Source organism: Chiloscyllium punctatum, chromosome 5, assembly GCF_047496795.1.
Source record: "Chiloscyllium punctatum isolate Juve2018m chromosome 5, sChiPun1.3, whole genome shotgun sequence".
NCBI classification, from domain to species: Eukaryota; Metazoa; Chordata; class Chondrichthyes; order Orectolobiformes; family Hemiscylliidae; genus Chiloscyllium; species Chiloscyllium punctatum.
The window spans coordinates 65,001,433-65,022,572 of record NC_092743.1 but is presented as its reverse complement, the minus strand read 5'-3'; the positions used below and the strand labels follow the sequence as shown (position 1 = coordinate 65,022,572).

General features: G+C 40.8%; 1 protein-coding gene across 4 annotated transcripts in view; it reads left to right on the top strand.

The window, feature by feature from the left end:
• Positions 1 to 266: 266 nt before the first annotated feature.
• LOC140477127 (nucleolar protein 4-like) overlaps positions 267 to 21,140 on the top strand; it is a 343,324-nt gene continuing 322,450 nt past the window's right edge. For all 4 annotated transcript variants that reach the window (XM_072570460.1, XM_072570458.1, XM_072570459.1 and 1 more), the window contains exons 1-2: positions 267 to 973; positions 9,372 to 9,521. In XM_072570460.1, coding sequence (XP_072426561.1) covers positions 692 to 973; positions 9,372 to 9,521 — 432 coding nt within the window. In that variant the 5' untranslated portion in view covers positions 267 to 691. The remainder of the gene's footprint in view (positions 974 to 9,371; positions 9,522 to 21,140) is intronic.

The following is a 21,140-nucleotide window of genomic DNA, read 5'->3' as shown; positions in this document are numbered from 1 at the left end:
CGTTGCAGGAGGCATGCGCGTTGCACTGTATTCCTAAATGGGACAGCTGTACGTGACATCATTGATTGGCCGTCGCCAGAGAAACTTTTGTTCCGCTGTCCAATCGCGTGGCTCGAAACCAGAAGGGAAGGAGCTGGTGGAGCAGGGAAACCCGGCGCTCGCGCTCTATCTCCGGCAGCTCGGGGACTGGAGGGAGGAGGAGGAGGGGGCAGAGAGCACAGACAGACAGACAGACACAGAGAGAGAGAGAAGGGAGGAAGGAAGGAAGGAAGGAGAGAGGGAGGGGAGAAAAGAGAGAGGAGAAGAGAGAGAGAGCCGCGCGTGATCCTGCTCGCCTCCACTCTGCACGGCCAGAGTCCCGCAGGCGGTACAGATTCGGCCAAGGGCGGCACTGCTGCTAACGGTACCAACGGGGCAGGAACAAAAAAATACTGCGATACCAGAGCGGGTTCCGGCCGCATTGGTCTCTTTACAAACCGGCAGTTTTAATCTATGTGCATTGCTCGGTCTTTTTCTACCGTATGTTTTTTTTTCAAACACTATATACATAAAAAGACCGATTTAGTGTATTGGTACTGCTGATTCGGATTTGCCGGCTACCACCCTTTTCGGTGCATTGTTGTTTCGTCGGGCTATCCAGGTGTAAAGTCCATACATTAGCTACACTCGAGTCCCAGGCTCCTGGGCTATTATGGAGAACAAAGCGGCCGCACGGGACAGCAGCGATCGGGACCTGTACCGTCAGTTTCAGGACTGGTGTCTGAAGACCTACGGGGACTCGGGCAAAACCAAGACGGTCACCCGTAAGAAATACGATCGCATCGTCCAGTTTCTGAGTGGGGTAGAACCCAGCTCTGCTGATAACGCCAAATTTAAATTCTGGGTGAAATCGAAAGGGTTCCAGCTGGGATCGTCGGAGGAGCTGAAGGCTGGAGGTGGTAAACTGGTCCTTTACGTGCCAGTCAAAACAACGGTTAGTGCTCACTTGTATTAAAGTTGATGTTTATTCTTTTGCTTCCTCCCCCCCCCCCCCCCCAAAAAAAAGTCTACACGTCAAGAAGCAGAGGGGTGCCACAGTTGGCTGCCTGATGGCGGGGTCTTTAGTATGGTACATCAGTCGGTCATGTTGGTTAGGCTGGCACGTCCAGCTTGTACACTCAGCTTAGAACGATCTCTCTATTTAATTACATGGAAAATGACGTTTGGGGTCAATTGCTTCCTTAGTGAACATCTCGACCACTTACCTTGACAATCTATATTTTAAGAGTAGCATTAATTCCCAGAGTCGAATGTTAAGACCATAATTTGAGGCAACTGTGCTTGATGCATCCCGGATATCATTACATAGTGTCGGGACAGAATTTTTGGTAGGAAGCCAAATGCAGCGCGTGTGGGTGTGTATACGCCCCCCCCCCCCCCCCCCAGTTTTTTCCCATTATTTTCTAAACAGACCTGTTTTTCCCAATCCATCTAGTGTTATGTTCCTATTAACAAAATAATATGGTGATATTGCAATTTTTTAAAAGGAAAACTACTAAACTATAGTGCAATTTTAATAAGTAATATTTAAATAGCTCTTTTTAACCACTTATTTTAAACAGCCCTCGCAGGTCTACTGTTTCCACTGGCATCAGACGAATAATGGTGATAGTAGTTGTCCAGAAACATTTTTGTTCACAATCCAAATCCCCTCATCCACCCACGCGATTATCCCGGTGAAACAGAAAGGGTGTGATTACAAGGAGGACGTCTATGATGGGCTCTGTTTTCCGTAACGTTGCTGACAACCTGGATTATGTTGGGGCTTTGGGGACTTCTTTTTGGACAGTTCTTCTTTGGATCCGCTCTTGTCACTAAATCCGCGGTTGCTGTCTGATAATTAGGCATCGTGATTACTGTATTTTAAAAGACATGAGAGCTGCAGAAATATCGTCAGCTAGCGGGCTAATTAACTACAGTACCCGACTGGCTAAGAGACTGAATTACAAGTGCCATCAACAGGACAGGCAATTGCAAATAAAATGGGAGGGCGCTTTGCACCGTTCAGTATCCATTTTATACATTCCACAGAAAGCAAACTGTATTCATTCCCATTAAAAAAAGTACAACCAATTTGTGTCCCGGAATTACATCGACCCGTGCATTTTGATGTCTACTGTTCAACGAGCAGCATCGTTGAGAGTTAGGTTGCAATTTATCGATATTTCTGCATTTATTTCCTCCCATGGTCTGGGATATGCACTTTTGTCACCAGGCAACAGAACCTCACGACCTGGCATTTCTTTCATCACGATGGGGTGAAGGTACCAGCAGTCGATGAATGCTGGTAGAAATCTGATGAGTAGCCACCTATCTGCCTGCTTATGTCGGATTATAAGTCCTGTTTCTCAAGTAAATTCAATACTTTTTAATTTCGTCCAGGATAAGAATATGGGTAGGCGCTGATGTTCACTCAAATATATTAAATGCTGAAAGCAATTTCTATCATCAACTAGAATGTCCCTGCTGGAGGCAAGACATTTTAAAGGTGGAGACTTGGACAAGCAAGTAGAGAGTCACCTGGGTATAAAAATGCATACACACGTAGGGTGGTTGGGGGGAATTCTCTTCACTCGACTGCCACCTTATTAGCAAAAAAATGCAAAGTTCAAGAATATTCTAAATAAATATTTACTATTTTACTCAGCTAGGAAGTTAAAGATGTCCAGCTCTGGGTGGAAGAATGGATGTTAACTCTGAAGACACCACTATATAATTGTTTTAGTATACATTATTGATAACGTTTTTAAGAATACCCCATGACTTTATCAGGCAGCCAAGTTATCAATTTTACTGTGTTCATCGTGCGTTATTGGCGACCATATTGTTATCTAGTAGGCCTGTCTGTCACCAACTTTACCTTATGGAATATTTATTGCATTAGCAAGTTACTCAACAGACTCTTTTATTAGTTTTACAGTCGCTGTCTCTACAATTTGTCATTTTAAATGTGGGAGGTTTTTTAAAAAAGCAAACGCTAAGTCATGTTGCTGTCCTGCTGTGTGTTTTAAGGTTTTAAAATTCGATGACAAGGCCTGGAATGGCGTGCCATCTCTTTCCCCTCCCCCTCACTCTCCCTCTCCGAAAGCTGCTGGTGTTGCCTGGCCGGTCGGGGTGTCGACAGATCTGGCGTAAAAATGCATCTGTGCTGCGAAAGGCTGTGGGTCCCGCCTGAGCGCGCGCCCCCGAGCGCGAGCTCCTCTTTCCCCCGCCCGCCACCCACTACCAACATGCGTGGGAGCGCGCGCGGCCTCGCAGACATTTCCCGGGCCGCTGAGGGGGTGGGGCGCGCCCGGCCGCCCGGATCCTCGCTCCAGTGTCTCCTCACCTCGCGGCTGCTCGCGCGTTCCCATGGAGACGGTTACTACCTGCTCGCTGCTCGGCTCCGGCCTACGGCGCAGAATCAACCTGTTTTTTTGGTTTCCCCAGTGGACAATAGGAGCCGATTTGGCAACGCAAGGCCCGCAGCTGCTAGGCAAACAAAATAAAGAGAAAAGTTCAAGCAGATTTAATATATATGTATTTTACACCGGCAAGGATGTTCGTTTTTGATACTTAGTGTTTCTTTTTGAGAAAGGCGTTCTACTCTTCCTATGCAAACGGCCGATTGTAGCTTCTAAAACTAATAATTTTATGGTGAACCTGGAGCAATTCGACACCTTTTGGCTGCAATTCAAGATTTTAACGCTCCGTATTATATATACCCACCCAGCAATCTCACCAACTGGAAAGGCGATTCAGTTTATGCGACATTGAAGCAGAATTGCAGAGTGTGTGTAATTGCTGTGCGGGCAGGCTGACTCCAGCGATTGCTAACAGGATTGTTGTCAGCAGGCCACAATTGCCGTAAAAAGCTCTTATGAAATAGAAATCGTGTAGATGCGCAGCAATTTTGTGTTGAAATGAATGGCTGGTGATGCCAAAGCATCATTTTAAGTTGGTGTGACCGAAAAATAAAATTAAATATTTTCCAGAGTCAGTGCTAATTGCCACAGGTGTGAATCGCACGAGGTTAACGAGCTTACATTCCCATCTGTTTATCATGACCAAGATTTTGAACCCTCGGGGATAATAACATACACTCCTGCTTTGTTCGCCCTGCTGAGTGCTTCATTCAGTGTCGCTTTTCCAGCATGGGGTGGGAAAGGCAGTGGAAAACTATGTCCCAAATAAATAAAACTGACGCGTTAACTACACTATTGATTTTCCGGTATTTATGCTCAGATTTGTTTGCAAATCCAACTCTCAATTACTTCACCAAATCTTAAAACTGTTACTTCTGAAACCAGAAGGTGAATATCCCGCGAAATGGATGTCCTCAGTGCACCTAAACAATTTCCAATTGGTACCACCAAATTTAAAATCTTATGATGAACAGTTGAGACATCCGTCAACATGCATTAAATTTCTTCAGTCCCAATTCAGTTTTGGATCCGGCTGGCGGTTCTTCCACCTTTGACAAAGTAACGGACTCAACTAACCTATATTGTGTTGATCCTTTAAACATTATAAACAGCAATTAGATGAGTCTTTGATTTTTAAAAAAAGTTCTAGGTATTACAAAATCTTAATTTTTGTTTAGAGTTGCATATATAGGGGGTCAAATAGTCTCATTCGGAACTGAGGACGATGACCCAATTCTGAAAAACTCTCGCCCTAACTCAAGAAGATTACCCAAACGTTTTCAACCTAGACGCCAGTAAGTGTTACATCATCTGGAAACCGAGCAGGATTGTTCAACTATGTGTGGTTCGGTCATGTTAAGTTTCATTGGTCATTGAGCGAAACGGTCTTCGGTTATCGTCCACCCTAAACATCGCACTAACGCCGACGTATTCACATTAGCAATACCGTTTAAGTTAACATTACACGATGCTGTTCAAAGATCTTGAAACAATAGCCTGAACTAGCTTCGATCATCCTTGTCATTGGTTAGTTTGTTATACAGTATGACTCACAAAAATTAAGATTATTCGATTTTTTTTCTAACTTGTTGGCACATAACCTCTTGGATTACCTTTTTAATGAATTTCGTTTGAACGTGCATTACTGAATTATTTGGAAAACGATTAGCGCTACGATTTCAACTCCTAGGTTGGAATATATCTTGAAAGCCAATGACTTTCTGCTGGACAATACCCTGATTCCCAGAGGAAGTATAAGGCCTTATAAGAGGAGACCATATGAATTTATAAGGATGGTTCACTGGACGTGTGAGCCAACCCCTATTAAACAAATTCATTAGTAATTGCATGGATGGGTTCTTTCAATAAAAAGCTTCAAGCTAATGTGAAAACCTAAATGCACACTTGTAAGCATCAGTGCATGCTTATTTTGCAACAATTGAAAGGAAGGTAAATAATTCTAAATGATGCGGTTGTTATAATTTACTTGGCAAAAGATAAGAATAATAGTTTTTATATTGTTGGGTGTACTATAGGCCACCAACAAGTGGAAAAGATACAGTATGTCAAAACAAGTTTGCAAATAAATTAGAGGGAAACAAAATTTCACCTCCTGTCATGAGGGTCTTTAATTATTGGCTGCATTTATTGCCAGCATCGCCATTAGGCAATTGAATGATTGCATCTGTGTGGAATCAGCTTTGCAGTCAAAGTCCTGTGCATCGATTCATGAAATCCGTATGCCAAAATTGACTTGGCAGGTCTGACAGCATCCGAGGAGAGAGAAACAGTTAAAAGTTTCAAGTCCAGTTAATTGTTCTTCAGAACTTCTGGGATTGACTCAGATTTCCAGCATCTGCTGTATTTTGCTTTCATGGCAGAATGGACTTGGCTGTTTGTGGTTTCATTCAACTTCCAGCACAGTACCACTGTAGCATCCATTTAAGAATTGCTGCTGTAATTAAAAACAATTGGCCCAGAGGCATGCTCAGAAAGGACTCTCAGCGCTTCAACCAATGCCAGAGTCATTGCCTCATTCCCTAAACAAAGTGGTGAGCCGGGCAGCATTGAGCAGACAAGTGGCCAGCAGCAAGTGGGAAGGACAGCAGGATAACCAGAATATTTTGCAGTGATGTGAATATCAATGGCTGCCTTCTGCACATTGTAGGTGGCAGGTGTTGGCAACACATTATGCTAATCATCAGATAATGTAAAGGGTAGAGAGGGAGAACAGTTTAAGAAATATGTTCAGGAAAAGTTTACAGAGTGTGTTTGTAGTCCAAAAAGGAAATATTGTTGGATACAGGTGTTGGAGATGAAGTGGGTGATGTGGAGCAAGACTCTTTGGGATAGCATTTTGGGGTCAGTGACTATTGTATCATCAGGTTGCTTTAGCTTTGGAAAAGGAAAAGTGAAATTCAGATAAAAGTGATTAATTGGAGAAGGATCATTTTCAGTGGCTCATCACAGGTCTGTGCAGGGTAAATTGGAATCATAAGCTACAAGCAGAGCTGTAACAGAAGAATAAGCAAACATAAGGACAAAATATTCAGGTACAAACAAGATACATTCCCACGAGGGGGAATAGTAGGATAAACAAGACCAGATCTCCCTGGATGACAAAAGAGATGGAGACTGAAATGAAGCAGGAAAAGGGTGTGTGTGATGTATGCCATGTTGATAATACAATTCTGAACCATACTGAATATAGAAGTTAGAGGAGAAGTGAAAAAGCGAAACAAAGGGAGACTTTCAATAACTGCCACCATCCAAATTGAAAGCAAATCAAGGAATGTTCTATCAGCCTATTAATAGCAAAAATGAGAAGTAGGGCCATTTAGCGATTAAAATGAGGATTTACAGATGGAGGCAATGGACATTAACTAAGATACTAAATGAGCACTTCAAGTATTTACTGAGTAAGAAAATGGTGGCAAAAGCATAGCAAAAGAGGAGATAGCTGGAATAGTAGATGGTTAAAACTTAATCAAGAGAAAAGACTACAACTGCTTGTACTTAAAACTGGTACATCATAAGGACATTTAAAAAAAAATCTTTCACTTCACGTGATATATCATTTGCAGTAATGGGGTGAGCCACCTTCTTGAACTGCTGCATTCCATTAGTGTAAGTGCACCCATACTGTCAATGGCTTTGGTGTGCCTTGCTGGACTATTTCAGAAAGTAGTTAATATTTAAGTATATTGCTATGGGTTTGGTTCACATGTAGACCAGACCAGGTTAAAAATGTCAAATCTCCTTCCCTAAAGGAAGTTAATGAACCAGATGAGTTTTAATGACAATTGGTAGTTTCATGCTATCATGATCAAGATTTTGTAGATTTTATTTATGGGTCATACAATTAGGGCATACAATTCAGTAGAGATGTTAGGAAATATTTCTACATTAGAAGGGGGGTAGAGTTTTGGAACTCTTTTCCACAAATGGCACTGAATGCTAGAGGAGTTATTAATTTTAAATCTGAGACAGATAAAAAGTTTTGTTAAGTATGGCTATTAAGGGGCATGGACCAAAGGCAGGTGTATGGAGTTAGGCCATAGACCAGGCATGATATCATTGAATGGTGGAACCGGCTCAAAGCGCTGAATGGCTTATATTCCTATCAGACACATCTAAGGATACTGATAGAAATATATGTAATTGTTGTGTAAGTATCATGTATAATTAAAAATAACTTCTCTCTCTTTAAGTGGATACATGAGCCTAAAACAGTGGTTCCTGGGAGTCACATGGCTGTCAATTGTTGATTCACTCTAGCCAGAAAGAGAGACAAGTGAATGTCTTATTGCAGCATCAGACACAAAAGGACACCTTTAGAATTAAATTAACCCTTAGACAGTTCAGTAAATTCTTCTAAAGGTGTGAGCGTTCAAAACTTCTGAGACAAATAGGAGACTGAAAGGATCTCCACTGGGAATTCCAGTGTAATTGACTTGCTTTCTGGAACAGCAATTAGTCAAAATTAAAATAGCAGAAATCTGAAGTCTAATCTGTTTAAGATACATCCTTTCCAACAGATCTCCTCAAGAAGGGCTCAGGTACATCCCCAGGTAAAGAGTTCTCAGTCAAAGAGAGTTCAAGGAAACCGTCTTTCAGGAATCAACCACAGTTCCACCAGGAGAGCACAGGCAATCTGCAAATGTCACAATCGTACAGTACAGAGTCTGGCCTATCAAGTCTGTACTGCCAAAAATATACTAGAAGCTACACGAGTCCCATTTTCCCACAATAGGCCCATAGCCTTGAATGTCATGACACTTCAAATGTTCATCCAAGTACTTTTTAAATGTAAGGTTAGCTGCTTCAACTACCTTCCCAGGCAATGCACTCCAGACCCCCATCACCCTCTGGGTTTAAAAAAAGTCTCCTTTCACTTTAGAAATGTGCATTGAGCCTTCAACTAAGGGGAGCAGCTGGTTTCTATCAATTCTGTTCATGCCCCTCATAATCATGAAAACCTGTTTCAGATCCACTCTCAATCTTGTCTGCTCCAAAAAGAGCAAGCCAGGCCTATTCAGCCTCTCTTCAAAGCTGAAATGCTCTATCCCAAGCAGCATCCTGGCGAATCTCCTCTGCACCTCCTCCAATGCAATCACATCCTTCCTGTAGTTTGGTGACACTCAGTACTCCAGCTGTGGCCTAACTGAAGTTCTGTACAGCTCCAACATAACCTCCCTGTTCTTTGAATCTATGCCTTGATTGATAATTGCTGGTGAAGTACAAGAAACCACCTTTTCTATCTCTCTCTCCGTGTCTCTCTATCTTTCTCTGTCTAAGCCTGCTCTGCCATTGAGTGCGTTACTTCCAATTCCTCTACTAAAGAAGCCTTTTTTTGTATTCTGCCTTAATGTTTGAAGGGGAAGAGCTGAGATTGTTGAATAGAAAGGGGAATTACATTTATGTAACTTCATTAAATATTAGCTCTTTACAGCAATGAATTATTTTTGAATTATTATTCCTTGTAAGTACTAACCAGATTTTAGCAAGGCCCACAACCAACAGATGAGGTGAACAAGACTTGTTTTTCAATAGGATTTATTAATGTTAATTAGGACATTGGGTGGATTCCCTGCTTTACTTCATCTGCTGGAGTAGCTAGTGACACTGTAATTATAATTCTCTTCTGGCAAAGAGCTGTTCTTGGACAGAATATGCCAGTTTTTCATTTTCTAATGTGGATGAGTATATTGAGATATCAAGTTGTGTTAAAGAAAAATGGCATTTAAAATTAATTCAAATTAATTTTTGCACTTGTTTTAAGTTGCCGATAATCTGACTTCTGTTGGATGTTAATATTTAATTAAAATTGTTTGATCTAATTTTTTAATGGATTATACTTTGTGCTGTTCAGTCTCGTATTCATCTGTGATACAAATCTTGAACAACACTTCTTTCGTGGGTTCACAGGATGGAGTCAGTGCTACAGAGAAGCAGTCTTTAAAGCGGGTTGCAGTGGTTGAAGATTTTTTTGATATTATTTATTCCATGCACGTTGAGATGGGAGTAAATGGAGAAAAATCCCGAAAACATGCTGGTCAGAAACGAACTTATAAAGCAGTAAGTGATTATTCTTTAACCTGTTCGTTTGTGTTTATAGAATGTAACATGTCTATTCTCCTATACCTTGGTTGCCATGGTGGTTTTGACAGGCTGCCCTGAATGTAATATCTGTGAAATATTATGATTGATAACTACAAATGGCATCCTTAAGTGTTTTACACTTCATTGTTGACCGTGAACCCTTGAAAATCAATACTCTTTAGCAGTTAGAAAAAGTTAATTTTATATTATTTAAGTAATCAACTGGTACAGTCTCAGCAAGGGGTAAAATGATGTCTTAAATTTTAATTTGAAGAAGAAATATACAAAAGCATCTAGACACTAGATTGATATTACAATGAAGTGGTAGTAAGTACAAGCAAAATTCAAGATTACCTCAATGTCTTAGTATCTAAATTAAAATTGTGGACTGGCTGTCTGTATCAGCAGACTTCATTTTGGTTCACCAACCTACATTGTACGGCATGTCAAGAACATAGTTCTGTGTGTAGCTACTCTTCAGTATGCTTCCACCACAGGTTATGTACTGAGGTGGGGATAAGTTTGCAGTGTGACATTTCTATTCTTTCATTCTTACATTTTTACTTAGTTTTTCTTTCAATTGCTTGGAACTGGATGTTCACACATTGCTGCTTTCTTTGTGAAATTATTCATTAATGGGTTGGAAGTGTTTCTGTCAAGGCCAACATTTACTGCCCATCCCAAATTCATTGAGTCATAGAATCCCTACAGTGTGGAAGCAGGCCATTCAGCCCACTGAGTCCACATTGACCGCCCCCCCCGAAGAACACCCCACCCAGATCAACACCCCTTTAACCCTGCATTTCCATGACTAATTCACCAATCTGCTTGTCTCTGGACACTACTGGCAATTTAGCATGGCCAATCCACCTAATCTGCACAATGTTAGACTTGAGAAGGTGGTTATGAGCTACTGCCTTGAACTGCTGTAATCCATGTGTTATTTCTATACTTACAGGACTGTTAGGATGGGAGTTCCATGACTTTGGCATAGCAATGGATCTTTTGATCACAGCTGGTATCTGTCTTTTGGAAATCAGGAAATTATGAATAAAAATGGAGGAAATCTTGCCTTCTCTTCTAAATTTAGTTGTGTTGTAGATAGCTTCCTCTGGTTCAGTTGCATCACTCGCTCCTATAAGACGGATCCTTGCCCTGACATGTGATAAACTCGCGATTTGTGTCTTTCACTTGAGTCTTTGCAATTTTTTCCAAAGCAAACCAGGAAAACACCCAATAAAATTAAGCAAAAATAAATCTTTGAGCTATTTTAGTTTATGAATGCATAAGAAGGCATAACTGGGTAACATTCATGATTAAATTCAAAGTGTGTTTGCACAATAATATGCACATAAAGAACATATTACACATTGTAATCCGTTGTTTGTCTTGCTTGACTTGAACAGAAGAATTGTTAACTGTCCTTATTTGTTCTTTTGAACCCAATGAAAATTTGCCTTTGCAGTTATAGTCAAAAACCCCACTGACTGCATCTTGGTCTTCTCTTGCCGCTATGCTTACAACCAAATGCGAGATCTCCCAATACAATCAGACAGAGATGAACCTTGGCTTACAAATGATTTAACATAAAACTTGCAAACCAATATCAAAGCTTTTCTGATATTAATTACCTTTCCTTTTAACTTCTGTCAAAGCCATACCACATGCCATTTCTATGGCAAAATGACAAACTATCTCAAAATGTAGAACTCTTACTTGTCATCTGTGTCTCTCTACTGCTGTACTAAATGCAATTGGATTACAGACAACTTGATTATGAATGAATAGCAAAACTGATTGTGGCATTTGACCTGAAGGTAGATAGCCTTGAATAAGTATCACAATGACACAAAATACTTTATCATATGTCTGACTATTGTTGGATTACAAATCTGACTTTCTGAACATCTGACACCTGTCAATAAGTGTATATGAAAGGCTGAAAAACATTGCTAATGTCTGAAAATGAGAACAGGGATCACAAATGTGATTAACCCATGACCACTACATTTGATGCAGATGGTATGATTGCAGTGTGCAGGAAGTAATAAGCTTTCTTGTTGAGTGACTACAAACCTGATAAAGATGTGCAAAATTATAAGAAGCTATTGTGAATTCAAGCCAGACTGCATTCTTAAAGGAAAGATGCATTTTGGTTGGAGGTAGTGCTGAGAGTCAATATGGTAGAGTTTCTGCTAAGAAAGAAATAAGAGTGGCACAATGACAGAACTGACTCCAATGTTTTTCAACAATGTATTAGAGATCCTGGAGCAGGAGGTAGACTGGATGAGAAAGGTTCTATATCCACAGGGCACCAGGAGGCTCTCTGGGTAGGCACAGCAAAAGCAGTAGAAGAAGATAACTGCTATAGTGCAACACCAAGGACTTGATGTACTTCAGTAATCTCTGGTCAAGGTGAGCAATGCATGTTCAAATGTCATACACTTTACATTTGAACCACTGGCTTCACGTATGTTCAGTGCATCACAACACTTCACTTGCAGTCATGACTTATGGCTCATAATTGCAGCTCCACCTCACTGTCTCTGACCTAGCAATGCTGTAAGTTTCACAGTCACATTTCGACAACTTGTATGCATTGCTGACTTTTTACTATGACAGACATATCACCAAGACAATACTCATCTAAGGGCACTTCCTTCTCTCTCACAGGCACATAGCCACAGACAGCAGCACCTGAATAGTGGCACGTAGGCATATTTGCATGTTTTAAAGGCTGTGTTTGCCATTATTGAAGCAGCCATAACTAAATCATTGTCCATCAATTGTGCTAAAAGCATTGAAGATGACCGTATGCTCATATCTTCTCCTCCTCCTCACAGCTTACTTCCCCTTTTTGACATCTCAGTCACCTCTACACACCCTTGTGCCTTTCTTCTTTCAGATATTCAAGAACTAAGCTAAATGAGACAAAAATTCAAGGCTTTTTGTTTGAGTACAAGATGAAAACCTTCAACTTTAGGACTGTTGTCACCAATGTTTAAGATAGACCAAGAGCTACGACTCAGTCTGATATTGGTATAGGAGCAAGATACAGATGCAAAAGAAGAAACTAATGATCAATAATGATGATGTGACCTTCGAACATCCTCCATTCTGGCATGTTGCATCATAGTACTTGTCTCCAAAACATCAAAACTAATATTTAGCCTTGTTTGAGCAAATAAATGACTGATCCAGCTATGAAACTATTCTGTTTCTTCTTTAGACATGACATAATCTTTCTGGGATGACCTAGCATAATTATCCAACATAGGAACAATACTCCCTAAATTGGCATGTTGATTCAAAGTTAATGCAGTTCTATTCTGCTGACTACCTAAATTAATACTTAAAAATTTCCAAAGTCTGACTTTCGATCGTAAATTACTGAATAATTATTTAGGCAACATAGGTCAGTACAGACTCGATAGATGGAATGGAATCTTTCTGCACTGTAGGGACTTTATGATTCTAAGTGGACATTGAACATGGGACTCCAGGCCCAAAGGTAGGAAGACTACTATTGTGCCACAAGAACTCTCTTCTGGAACAATTAAAACCTTCCTGTGTGGTGATGCTGCTCCTTGAACAAGGTTATGTTGTCCTTTTTTTCAAGAGGGATTGTAAAGGCAGAGGTGCCAATATGCCTGGAAATGGCTCTTTCAATAATGGCAGGGGAGTCTCCAGTTCACCTTTTTTCTAGTTTATTTAGTTTTAGCAGGGAGTCAGAAAACTGCTGGTAACAGAGAAGCAGCTATAGAGTTTCTGTGCTTCAACAGATGTTTCTTGCCTGATTTCTCTCTGAAATCTCTCCTGCCTGTAAGAATCTGAGTTTGAATTTGCTTTTTGCTAAGGGGTGTGTTTATGGGATTTTGCTGGGGTTGGACCAGCTCCTTTGTTAACTTGCGATAGAGTCAGTTGGGTTATCAAATAAACTCTGTTGCCTTTTGTTTGTGTTTCATCCATAATGTTTAAATATATTCTGTTTTGTTTAAAGCTGAGTGGTTTGTCCAGCTGCATCACTCCTGGAATATCCACTTTATATTTGCCTAAAAAAATTAAGGTCTGGTCTACCTCCTTAAAACATTTTGAGGGGGTTTGGCCTGGTCCATAACACCTGTAATGTGACCAGAACTCTAGCTGTGCCCTAACCAATGTCTTACATAGTTCCAGCATCACGTCCCTGCTTTTGTGTTCAATACCTCATCCAATGAAGGAAAGGATCCCATGTTTTCTTTTTCACCTTGTCTCCCTGTTGTACCAACTTTAGAGACTAGTGAACATACAATCCAAGGTTTCTCACAACCTCTATCCCTTTTTATATATTCCCATTTATTGTGTATTCCCTTGCTTTTATTGCTTCCCCAAATGCATAAGTTCACCTGTCTTTGGACTTAATCCTTTGCCACTTTTCCACCCACTCAACTAAACCATCGATATGATTCTGCATTTGTCAGCCATCCTTTTCAGTATTCACCACCTGTCCAAATGTTGTGTTATCTTCAATTTTTCCAATCATGCCTCCCACATTCAAGTTCAAATCATTAATATATACTATACAACAGGTTCCCAACAGTGAGATCGATGAAACACAACTGGAAAGCACTTTGCATTTGCAGAAACAATTAGTTTGTCTTCCAGTTTATTAGCAACCACCAAAACATTACAGTTCTGAGGACTGCTCTTTAGCTCTCATTTGCTATGTTCTTTATTTAAACTACAGCCTATAACACCAGAGAGACTCTCAGACACACGTTTTTGTTCCATTCTGCCAGTCCATGGCCCTCACTGTTGCATTATTTTGAAGATTTAACCAATATTTAAACCTGTTATTAGTTCCCGCGTTTCTTAAAATGGTTGTATCCCTTCATTCATTTATCCTTCTGGGATGAATATTACTTGAGGAAATTGGCCTTTCGATGTGAAAGCCTTTTTGTCTGCGAAATGATCACTCAAGCTACCACTATCCAACCTCTGATTTATTGTACACTGTTCCTCAAGACTGCAAAACACATGGGTATGTGGGGCATTCCATTGCTTTCCATCAGTTGCTCAGATTTTAAGAGTTTATAATCAGTCTTTATTAACCCTGAAGAATTAACCTTAATTCTTTTTGATTACCATCTTGATTAACCACTGTCTTATCATCATGACCAATTACCTTTCCACTCCCTGTGATTCTTACCACTCCCTTTCATAACACGCCAAGGGCCAGAATTAAATCTAACTTGGACACATTCTATGTTGCCTTAACTCTGGTAATTTTCTTCAACTTCACTTCTCTCCTGCAATGTAAGGCAGTCAAATCTGGAGGAAGAAATGAAAGTGATTTCAGTCCCCTTTCAGGCAGGAGTCTATTACCTAATACAGGAAATAAGTAAAGGTTCATCCCATAGATGTATTAATAGGGATCTTCCTACATTTTGAAGCAAGTTCTTTGTCTGACCCACCCTGGTCATTTAATTAACCTGGTCATTTTGATTGACCAATATTTTCATGGATCATTTCATTGATCACCACTTGATTCCTTTTGCAGACGTGGAAGTGACCTAGTGCTATTATCGCTCAACTATTAATCCAAAAGCTCAGGATAACGTTCTGGGGACGTGGGTTCAAATCTTGCCATGGCAGATGGTGGAATTTGAATTCAATAATAATGAAAGTAATCTGGAATTAAGAGTTGACTGGCAACCATGATGCCATTGACAATTGTCGGTAAAACCCGTCTGGTTCACTAATGTCCTTTAGGGAAAGAAATCTGCCATCCTTACCTGATCTGGTGTACATGTGACTCCAGAGCCACAGCAATGTGGTTGATTCTCAGCTGCTCTCTGAAATGGCCTATCAGTTGGATCAATTGCTAGAAAGACACAACAAAGAAATGAAACTGGACAGACCACCTGGCATCACCGTGGAAGTGAAAAAGACAATGGCAAGAACACAAACACCCCTGTCGACCATACAAAGTCCTTCTTATCAACATCTGGTGGTAAGTGTCGAAATTGTGAGAGCTGTCTCACAGCTTAGTCAAGACATTGCCATTCTTATGGAATCATATCATACAGATAACACCCCAGACACCAACATTACCATCTCTGGATATTTCCTGTCCACCGGCAAGACAGACCCAGCAGAGGTGGTGGCACAGTGGTATACAGTCAGGAGGGAGTTGCCTTGGGAGTCTTTGACATTGACTCTGGATCCCATAAAGCCTCAATGTGAAGATGGGATTAAACATGGGTAAAGATTAAACATGGATTTAGATTAAACATGGGCAAAGAAACCTCCACTGGTTACTACATACTGTCCTCCTTTGGCTGATGAATCAACACTCCTCCATGTTGAACAACACTCAGAAGAAGCACTGAGGGTGGCAAGGGTGCAAAATTTACTCTGGGTGGAGGATTTCAATGTCCACCACCAAGAGCGGCTTGGTAGTAGCATTACTGATTGAGCTGGTCGGGTCCTGAAGGATATAACTACGAGACTGGGTCTGCAGTAGGTGGTGAAGGAACCTACAAGAGGAAAAAAACATAATTGACCTTATTCTTACTAATCTGCTGGCTGCAGAAGCATCTGTCCATGACAGTATAGGTAAAAGTGACCACCATACTTTCCTTGTGGAGATGAAGTCCTGCCTTCACGTTGAGAATAACCTCCATTGTGTTGTGTGGTACTATCACTGTGCTAAATGACAACCACCTAATGAAGAGGCAGCGTCTCAAGCTAGTGCTTCCAAATAAACCTGTTGGACTATAACCTGGTGTTATGTGATTTTTAAACTTGTCTACCCCGTCCAGCACTGGCACCTCCAGATTGTGCTAATTGGGACAGACTTCGAACCGAACTAGCTGCTCAAAACTGGGCATCCATGAGGCACTGTGAGCCATCAACAGCAGCAGAATTTTACTCCAGCACCATCTTCAACCTCATGGCTGATACCAACAAGCCAGGGCATCAATTCTGGTTCAATGGAGAGTGCAGGAGGGCATGCCAGGAGCAGCATCAGGCATACTTAAAAATGAGGTCAAACTGGTGAAGCTACCAACAGGACTACTTGCGTGCCAAATGGCATAAACAGCAAGTGATAGATAGAGCTAAGTGATCCCGCAACTAGATCTAAGCTCTGCAGTCCTTCCACATCCAGTCGCGAATGGTGGTGGACAATTAAACCACTCACTGGAGGGGGACGAGCCTCCATAATATCCCCATCCTCAATGATGGAGGAGTCCAGCCTATTAGTCCAAAAGGTAAGGCTGATGCATTCGCAACGGCCTTCAGTCAGAACTGCCGAGTGGATGATCCATCTCGGGCTCCTCCAATGGTCTCCAGCATCACAGATACCAGTCTCCAGCCAATTCAATAATTCAATTCACTCCACTTAATATCAAGGAAGGCTGGAGGCACTGGATACTGCAAAGGCAATGGGCCCTGCTAACAATCTGGCAATAGTACTGAAGATGTATTCTCCAGAACTTGCTGCTCCCCGAGCCAAGCCCTTCCAGTTACAGCACTGGCATCGACCCGACAATGTAGAAAATTGCCTAGGTCTGTCCTGTATACAAAAAGCAGGACAAATCCAACCTAGCCAATTATTGCACAATCAGTTTACTCTCCATCATCAGTAAAGTAACGGAATGGGTCATCAACAGTGCTATCAAGCAGCACCTGCTCAGCAACAACCTGCTCAGTAACGCCCAGTTTGGGTTTCGCCCGGGTCACTCAGCTCCTGATCTCATTACAGCCTTGGTTTAAACATGGACAAAAGAGCTGAATTCCAGATGTGAGGTGAAAGTGATAGCCCTTGACGTCAAGGCCACATTTGACAGAGTATGGCATCAAGAAGCCCAGGCAAAACTGGAATCAATGGGTATCGGGCGCAAACACTCCGCTGGTTAGAGTCATCCCTGGCACAAAGGAAGATGGTTGTGGTTGTGGAGGGTCAGTCATTTCAGCTGCAGGGCATCTCTGCAGGAGTTCCTCAGGGTAGTGTCCTAGGCCCAACAATCTTCAGATGCTTCATCAATGACCTTACCTCTGTCATTAGGTCAGAAGTGAGGATGTTTGCCGATGATTGCACAGTCGTCAGCAGCATTCGCGATGACTCATATACTGAAAATGTCTGCTCAAATGCAACAAGATCTGGACAATATCCAGGCTTAGGCTGGCAAGTGGCAAGTAACATTCACGCCACACAAATGCCAGACAATGACCATCATCAATAAGAAACACTCTAACTACCACTCTAAATACCATCACTGAATCCTTGGGGTTACTCTTTATTAGAAACTCAACTGGACTCACTGTGTACACACAGTGGCTTCAAGTGCAGGTCACAGACTAGGGATACTGCGGCAAGTACCTCACGTTCTGACACCCCAAAGTCTATCCACCATCTACAAGGCACAAGTCAGGAGTGTGGTGGAATACTCCCCACCTGCCTGGATGGTTGCAGCTCCAACAACACTCAAAACGCTTGACACAATCCAGGACAAAGCAAGCCGCTTGATTGGTATCGCATCTACAAACATTCAAACCTTACACCACTCAGTAGCAGCAGTGTGTACTGTCTGCAAGATGGACTGCAGAAATTCACCAAAGATCCTTAGACAGCACTTTCCAAACCCATGACCACTTCCGTCTGGAAGGACAAGGGCAGCAGGTACTTGGGAACACGACCAGCTGCAAGTTCCTCTCCAAGCCACTCACTGTCCTGACTTGGAAATATACTGCCGTTTCATTACAGTCATTGGAATCCTGGAATTTCCTTCCTATCGGCATTGTGGGTGAACTCGCAGCAAGTGGACTGCAGCGATTCAAGAAGGCAGCTCACCACTGCTTTCTCAAGGGCAAGTAGGAATGAGCTATCAATGTTGGCCAGCCAGCAATGCTCAAGCCCCACAAATGAACTTTTAAAAAGTCAGTTTGCTGAAAGAATTTTCACCATGGACTTTTATGATCAGCATGTTCATGTCTCTTAAATTGTCATTCACGATTTCCCCTCCATTGTCAGTCAGAGACCTAGCCAGTACCCCAAGTCTGGTCCTTGTCTATTTCATTACAAATTTATTTGAGTCATGATTCTGTTCATACATTATATAGAACAGCTAAATCTGATTGTACAATTCATAGATGTTGCAATGAAATAATGCTTATCTTTGTTTTGTATATTTAGTTTAATGGCATCTGCCTTATTAGAGTTATGTGCCAATGGAAGACATGCAAGAGAATGTAGGCTTACACAGGATGAGTCATGAGATGCTTTTTACAGATTTTATATTTTGCTAATTTCTTTGATGTCTTTTCTCCTAAATCACCTCTGAAATCTTTAGTTTTTAAGGCTAAAGTAAGAAGCAAATTATTGGTTTAGCTATAAGACAATTGTAATTTTCCCTCTGGCTTGTTGCAACTGATGTCATTAATATGTCCATAACAAAAATGCTCTGATTGGGTACACTGCTGATCACCTGACTTTCTAAAAACAATTGCTTTATCATGATGTATTTCCAGTTTCAGTTGTGTCTTTTTCATGGAAAGCATCCTTAATAAAAGGTCTCTCACGAGCTAGTACATCAGTATCAATAAAATGGCTTCCTTCAGCTATTTTGCATGATATCAGCATTCTTTTTGGTGATCCCATTGTGTTGACATTTCCAAACTTAAAATAAATCAAATTTTCATATACCTCATCTTGCATCAATTTGAATAAATCCAGACATAATTTTGGCCAATCTATTAGTATACAGTTATGATGCAACCACTATCTAACACTACACAGTTAACTGAATCCAGAACTAATACACATCACTGGATTACATCTTGTTGTGATGAGTATAGTTTCTTCAGGCTGATCATTATCATCATCTTCAGGCTCCAAATTCTGTTTTTATATGTTGAAAACCCTGCTGTTCTGCTTTTGGCAGCTCATTGCACAATGATAATTTGAACACCTGTTAATTGCTCCCAGAGTTCAATTGTATTCTATTGTGGCTCCAAACTTGTTATCTGCTGCGGTATGCAAATCTGCTATAAAATATTTTTCTGTCTGTAATTCTTGTATTGTACTGATGACCGTATCTAATACCTGGATGATCTTGAAATACAACTCTCAATGCATCTTCCATCCTTTAGTGATACTGTGACAGGTCCCATTTTTACAGTCAAGGCTGTTAAAATCAACTATTTTCTCAGGTTTCTTTTAAAAGTAATGGAGGGTGGAAGCAGATGTGTCATATACAAGATACACTGCAACATCTCAGCACAACTCTTCTGACCACATCTTCTAAACACACTAGCTTTACCACTGAAAGAACAAGGGCAACAGATGCATGGGAACACCACCACTTATGAATTGCCCTCCAAGCCACACAATATTATGACCAGGAACTATATCACTGTTCTTTCACTACAACTAGGCCAAAATCTTGAAATTCACTTCCTACCTGTTCTGTGGGTGTATCTACTCCTCATGGATCAAAACAGTTCACAAACACAGCTCATCACCTTCACTATTCCAGATATTTTGGGATAAAAAAAATGCTGGCCCAGCTGACAATGCTCACACTCTATGAGCATATAAATAAAAAAAACACATTGGATTCAAAATGAAATTTCTTTCAAGGAATTGAACCTTAGTAAAAACCTGTGTCTTAATGGTGTCATCCATCAGTAATGTGTCCATATGTGACACTTTATTCACAATTCAGCAATTTAGATGTGAGTACTCATCAAGGAATCTCCAAATTGAATATCTTCAATCTTTTATACAGTCTGTAATGTTCAAGATATATTCCTGGAAAAATTTAGCATTTTTAGAAATATATGAAAAGCTGACATGATTTGGAGATGCCGGTGTTGGACTGGAGTGTACAAAGTTAAAGATCACACAACACCAGGTTATAGTGTTGTGTGATTTTTAACTATGAAAAGCTGACTGTGTCTCATGGTAAATTTAACCAACTGTATCTAACAAAAGTATCTAATTGGCAGATACGTTGCTCATAAAATACTTTTGCATATGATTGTACTTTTGTTAGGAACTACCAATGCCAAGACCATAATTGTTTCCTCATTGGTAGTGACATAACCTGTGTCTACACAACCACTTCATTCTTCCACTGGTCATAATGTTTAGACCCTGAGAACATCTATAATAATTATATCCTGACAATCTACATTTAGTTTCAGCCATCCTTCACAAAAGCTACTGTTCTGTTGCCATGTTGAATGTCTTACAGCTGTTTGGTGAAACTCACCTTTACTGAATTGTAGACCTATTCACAATTGCAACATCACAAACATATAGCTCCTTAATAATTTCAGTAAAAAAAATCCTTATCTGTGCTGTGTTCAACACATTAAAATGATAAATAGCAACCTATACTTTAAACTTCTTAACTCAAATTTCCTTCTGCACCAAATGGCCTAACACTCCCCAAAAAGCCAAGTCAGATTGTTATCAGAAATTGGAAGATTAACCATATATTTTGCATACTATTTCCAGGGCTGTATAAAGGTTAGATTTCTTGAAACTACCACTTACTTCTGACAAGGTTTCCCCTTCAAAGCTCCTTCAGCCACTTCAGGCCTACA